The 5,748-nt window shown below is 60.5% G+C and overlaps 1 protein-coding gene across 1 annotated transcript; it reads right to left on the bottom strand.

Annotated features, from left to right (window-relative positions):
• Positions 1-1,296: 1,296 nt before the first annotated feature.
• TGIF2 (TGFB induced factor homeobox 2) lies at positions 1,297-5,552 on the bottom strand. The gene is made up of 3 exons (XM_042811225.1): positions 5,416-5,552; positions 4,721-4,959; positions 1,297-2,897 (listed from the first exon to the last, which is right to left on the bottom strand). The coding sequence occupies exons 2-3, from the start codon at positions 4,922-4,924 to the stop codon at positions 2,313-2,315; spliced, it is 789 nt and encodes a 262-aa protein (XP_042667159.1). The 5' UTR covers positions 4,925-4,959; positions 5,416-5,552; the 3' UTR covers positions 1,297-2,312.
• Positions 5,553-5,748: the final 196 nt, after the last annotated feature.

The following is a 5,748-nucleotide window of genomic DNA, read 5'->3' as shown; positions in this document are numbered from 1 at the left end:
GACCTCTTAAGCTGCTTTGGCTGAGTGTCAGGAGCTGGGGGCTGGCACTGCAGCGCATCAGCATGTTTTGTAATGAGGTGAGGGAGGAGCAAGTGTGACATAACACAGCCTGACTCAGATCTCATATTTAAAAAAGAAACAAAACAAAAACTTTTATTTGACAACAGAAGAACAAACAAAAAGATATTTACAGTAGTTTTTTGCTCCAAACTTTAATTCCAAAAATCCCACCCCTCTCCCCCCCAACCCCGCAGATTCTTTCTGGTCCATCCCCAGGGTAGCAATACCATTCCATCAATACCATTCCATCAATACCAATCCATCTCACGGGCACAGCTGCAGCGCTCCTGCCACCAGTGCAGCAGCACTGCTTGTCCCCACTTTGGTTTGACTGAGGCAAAAATAAGGGGAGGTGAGGGAAAAGCCTCTCCCTGCCAAGGGGGACAGCGCTGGGGAGAAGGGCAACCTACAAATAAGGAAAGGCTGTCCTAAAGTTCAGGGCTTTCCCCAGAAAGGAGGGACAGGGCAAAAGCTGGACAGAACCAGAGCCCAGGGAGCTGAGCAAGGCGATGCTTGGAACTGCATGGTGAGCATCAGCCCCGCAGCGCTGCACTGGTGCCCCTGCCTGGCTGGGGACCATTGATGCTTGGCCCTCCATGCAGAAGGGCAATCAGCCAATGCAATGCACTGCTGGCAAACTGTCCCCAGCCCCTCAGCGCTTGGGAGCTCTCCTTCCTCCCCTGTCACCTTTCCTCTAAACAAGAAAAGAGGAAGAAAAACAGCCCCCTGAGTCAGTGCTCTCCCCAGGCTCCATCTTCTGCAGAGCACCAGGTCCTGTGGACATTATCTCTAGTCATGCAACTTAACATCAGGCTAATAACCTACGATTAGTGTTTTTCAGGATAGATAACATAGGTGTGTACGTATCACTATTTAACTTCAATTTACAGTGAAACAGCGACAGCTCAGTTCCAGGACCCCTGCAGTGCCCAGGCTCTCAATCCAGCACAGAAAGCCATGCCCGGCAGGTGCCCATGACCCAGAACAGTCCCAGCCCAGCAAGCTCTGCTGTGCCAGGGCTCCCCCAGGCACCAGCTGATGCTGGAAGTCACCAGCACCCGCTGTGCTGCAGGAGGGCTGTGGGGGCAGTGGGGAGAAGCAGGACTCAGCCCCCCCACGGCTGCGTTTCACCAGCGTTTGGCTGCTTTCAGGGGCAGTGGTGCGCAGTGAGCAGTGCAGCTGCAGAGGAACGCACAGGCTGCCCATGCTCACCACACGCCCCTTTCTAAAATGTTATTTGAAAAAAAAAAAAAAAAAAAAAAGTTAAAAAAATTAAATTAAAAACAAAAACCTTGGATGCAAAAATTTCACAGTCGGCTTCGCGTCCGCCCCCTGCAGCAGCCTGCAGCCGGTGCTCCTCAGGCTGTGCAGCATGCTCTCTGCTCCAGGACACTGTGCACATCTTCAGCAGGAACATGTGAGAAACGCGGGGAAATCACGGAAACATTTGTTGAAGAAATTTAAAATTTAAAAAAAAAAACAAAAAAAAAACCAAAAACATGAATCATAATTAAAGGGAAAAGGCTTCAACAGCAACAAAAATAATTATATATAAAAAAACAAAACTGCTAAACAGCACCATCGAGATTTGTACTGGCATTATCTGTCACACCCTAAGGCAGAAGATGAGGGTCCTGCATTTGCCACAGTTTCAAGTTTCCAGTTCGCCCGTCCCCCAGCCTTCTCCAGGCAGGATGTGGCTCCTGGCCAGCACCAGGCACTGCTGTGGCCCTCTGCAAAAACTGGAGAAAGGTACAAAAAGGATCAGAGACATGTGGGAGAAAAAGAATTCCATCCACAATCCTTAAAACAGACAAAAACTTTAAAAATATATATATTCTCTCTTCCTCTCCCTGAAGAAGTGGTGTTAGCTGGACCCTTGTTTCCAGGAATGAGAAAAAGAAGTCAGCAGGTTTTCCGAGGGAATTCTGTGGCTTCGCACAGCAACCATGGGTCACGGCAAGGAGAGGTCTCTGCCACACAGGTCTGCTTCCACCTGCGCAGGGCCCCGTCCCCAGCAGGAGCTCCGTGGCGGCAGGCATTCCCCAGGATGGGGCAGGACAGCCCTTCCTCTCTTCACCCCCTTGGTCAGCGGAGGTATGGGGATGCACAGGTCTGTTTCTGAGATGAGCTGTGAGAGGGTGCGGGAAGTCGCAGACTCCTGAGGCCAGAGAAAAGGGTCCCATGGGTGGCAGAAGGCTGGAGGTTGGGCGCCCCCGGGGAAGGGCACCCCGCAGGACCCGCACTGGGGGCTATTTGTTGACAGAGGCGCCCGGGGGCTCAGTCTGAGGTGAGAGGGGCAGCTGCCCGCCCTGCCGCTGTGATTCCAGCTCGGCCGCCTTCTGCAGTGCCACCTCCACCAGCAGCTGGAAGCTGCTGAAGTCGTCACCAAAGAGCTCGGGAGGCGTGGGGGGCGGCGTGTTGAAGAGTCCACTGGTGGGGCTGGCTGCTTCGGCACGCGCCAGCAGGGCCACGGTGCTGCCGGCGGCACCCAGCAGAGCTTTGGGGTGGGGGTCTGGCTCCACTCGCTGCAGGCCGGGCTGCTTCTCCCGCTCAGGGCTGCGGGCACCCAGCACCGTCAGGTTGCCACCCAGCGCCTGGGCAGGATGGCACAGTACCTGCGGGCATACGGATATTGGCAGCACTTTGGCAGCCCCCGCTGCCGTCACGGGAGGAACCACCAGCACGCCGGAGCCAGCGGCGGCCCCCCGTGGCAGGGTCACGTCGCCGGCTTTGCCCCCTCGGCGAGAGATGGTGAACTGGTTGGGGTCCTTCCCGTCCTTGCGCAGCATGTCAGGGAGCAGCCGCCGCCGGGCGTTGATGAACCAGTTGCAGATCTGGGAGGAAAAAGGGGCACAGTGCTGTCAGCAAGAGGTTCTGTGCCTCCCTCAGCTACCGCGGGGCTCCTCCACCCCACATCTCCCTTGGAGGAGCAAAGCTGCCCTAGTAGAGCTGCATGCGAAAACCCCACGCCGGCTGCTTCCCGCCCCGTGCTGCCGGCCTGGGCAGCCCCTTTTCCCCAGCACCTCCATCCCAGCACCGTGAGCAGTACTGCCCAGCCCTGCAGAGTGCTGCGGCGTGCAGGCAGGCAGAACATCACCCTCAGCATCTCCGGTACCCCCTCAGACCTGCGGACTGCAACCTCGGCCCCCTGTGGGTAGCAGGGGGAATAAGGCAGCACGCTATCTGGTTCTGTGCCTGCCCCCGCCAGTGAGGCTGCGGCTGAGCTTTGAAGGCACTTCTCAACATCTGCATGGCATCGGGGCAGAGCTCCACAGCTGCACCTTGGGAAGCCCTTTTGGAAGTTCAGCAGCCGTGTATTCGGTTTCTGCCATGCATTGTTTCAGTGTCTTCATATAAAAAACTGCATTTAAAAAAATGCCTACTTCCTAGAAAACAATTAGAAGAGAATAAATCAGGCCAAAAAATGATGAATATTTCCCAAATCAACAGCTCTGTAAATTATTTCCTTGGGGAAAGAGAACTTACCACAACTTCGATCACAGCAAGATCTCAGTTGTCCTTTTGTTGTCTTTCAGACAATATCTGGCATTTAACACCCTCCAATCCACGAGTCTTGCCCCCTCTTTCCTCACAAGCCCTCTCCCCTTACAAGCCATAGGCAGCAGCCCCCGACGTGCTCCTGTAGCCCCATGGCACAGAGCCGCCACCAGCAGGCTGCAGCCCAGAATGTGGCACACAGCCCGGCACACGGCCTGGCCACAGAGCAGCACATGGCCCCAGGCTGCTCCAGCCACACTCCAGCACTCAGCTGTACGGGGCTGCGCAGGCCTCAGCTCCTCCGCTTTCATGCCACTGGGCTGAGTTTCGTTTTTTTCTCTTTTTAAAGAGAAAACCTCCACACTCCCGAGGGCAGGGGACGGGCGGCTGCAGGACTCACCGGGAGCTCACTGACCCCGACAGAAGACACGGGGCCACACAGCTGCCACCACCCTGCAGAGCCGGGGCCGCTGTGCATGCAAACAGGCGCTGGGTGCGCAGGGCCCGGCTCGGCCCCACTACCCAAACTCCAGGGGAGAACGGCCCATAGCCCAGCCTGGCTGCAGCCATGCCCCTGGGGAAACCCAGAGACTGCACTGGGCCCTGCCACCCCAGGGCTTCAGAGAAAGGAACCCCCTACAGCCCTGCCAGCACCATTGTAGAGCTCCCTGCCAGGCAAGCCCAGCATCCCAGGGGCAGGGCCAGGCAGGCTGCGGTGGCCCCAAGCCCACGGCCAGCCCCAGCCCCGGGCTCCCCAGAGGCTGCTGGGCACAGGCCTGCTGCTCTGCCGGTGTTCAAACCGATAAGAGAAAATAAAAGTCTGCCTCACCGTTTCAGGAGAAGGAAACCAGACGGTGCCACGGCCCACGCAGCAGTGCCTGGGCCAGCAGCAGGGCAAGGAGCAGGGGAGAGCAGGGCTGGGCCGGCTGTCCCACTGCTGCCGTGCTGGGCTGTGAGCGGCCAGCGCTGCCCAGGGCCCCGGCACGGCGTCCTCCTGGGATGGCCGCCCCTGCCCCGGGGGGCCACAGGGGAATCCCGGGAACGCGAGGAAGCCTGAAGCACCCACAGGCCCTGAAGTGGCAGAGCATCACCTCGCGTGGCCCCATCCAAACGCAGCTGCAGCCCCCGCTCCAGGAGCTCCCAGGGAGGGGCCGCGTACCTGCAGCACGGAGAGGCTGGTCTGCCCCGAGAGGCTGAGCTTCTCCTGCTCCGAGGGGTACGCGTTGAAGCGGTGCTCGTACAGCCACTCCCGCAGGATTCGCACGGACTCCTTGGGCAGGTTGCCCCTTCTCTTCCTCTTGTTCGACTGCGACGGGTCCAGAGCCGCGGCGCCGTCGTCCTCTCCGAGGTCGCTGTCCGACATGGCGGGGCTGCCCGCGGCGCGGTGCTGCTTCGAGCCTGAGGGGGGAACGGTACCGCGCGTCGGGGCGAGCACCGGCACACACGGAGCTCCGCCCGCCGCGCTCCGCCCGGCCGAGCGCGCACGGCCCGCGGAGCTACGGGCGGGCCGGACCGGGCCCGGGTCCCCCCGGCGGACGGAAGACGAGAGCGCGGGCGGGGAAAAAAGGGGGGCCGCGGCCCCAGGGGCGTTGATACACGGGGGTTCCGGGGGACGGCGGGGCCCGGCCGCTGTCAGCAGAGAACGCGCCGGGAGGGGCCGAGAGCGGCGCCGCCCGCAACAGGTACCGGGCCCCGCAGGGCACAAAGCGGGCGGCGGGGGCCCGCCCCGCTTGCTGGAGCTCGGCAAGAGGGACGGAAACCCGAAACCGCGCGGAGAGCCAACGGAGACCCGAACTCGACCTTCCCCCCGCCCCCCGCGTCCACCACCACCCGCAAAAAGAAATAAAAACCGACAAAACACGCCCCGGCCCGCGAACAACTGCCCCGAACTGAAGCCCCAAAAGACAAACAGCGCCGAGCGCGAACAAAACCCACCGAGCGCACCGGCCCGGCACTCGCACAAACTTTTCACGCCGCCCGAGGGGGGGCGGCTCCCGGCCCGGCCGCACAAAGGGAGTGAGGCCGCGCCGCGAGTCCGCACCGCCCCGCCCCGCACTGCTCCGCACTGCCCCGCCGAGCCCCGCCAAGCCCCGCACCGCGCCGCCCCGCACCGCCGCGCACGCAGCCCGCGCGGGACTCCATGTTTTGCGCCGCTCCGGCTGCGCTCTTACCCCCGAAGCCGCCGCT

This window comes from Centrocercus urophasianus, unplaced genomic scaffold (genome assembly GCF_019232065.1).
Source record: "Centrocercus urophasianus isolate 14NV4802_14NV808 unplaced genomic scaffold, USGS_Curo_1.0 seq_1222, whole genome shotgun sequence".
Classification (NCBI taxonomy): Eukaryota; Metazoa; Chordata; class Aves; order Galliformes; family Phasianidae; genus Centrocercus; species Centrocercus urophasianus.
The sequence above is the reverse complement of the archived record's forward strand: the minus strand, read 5'-3'. Positions and strand labels throughout refer to the sequence as shown.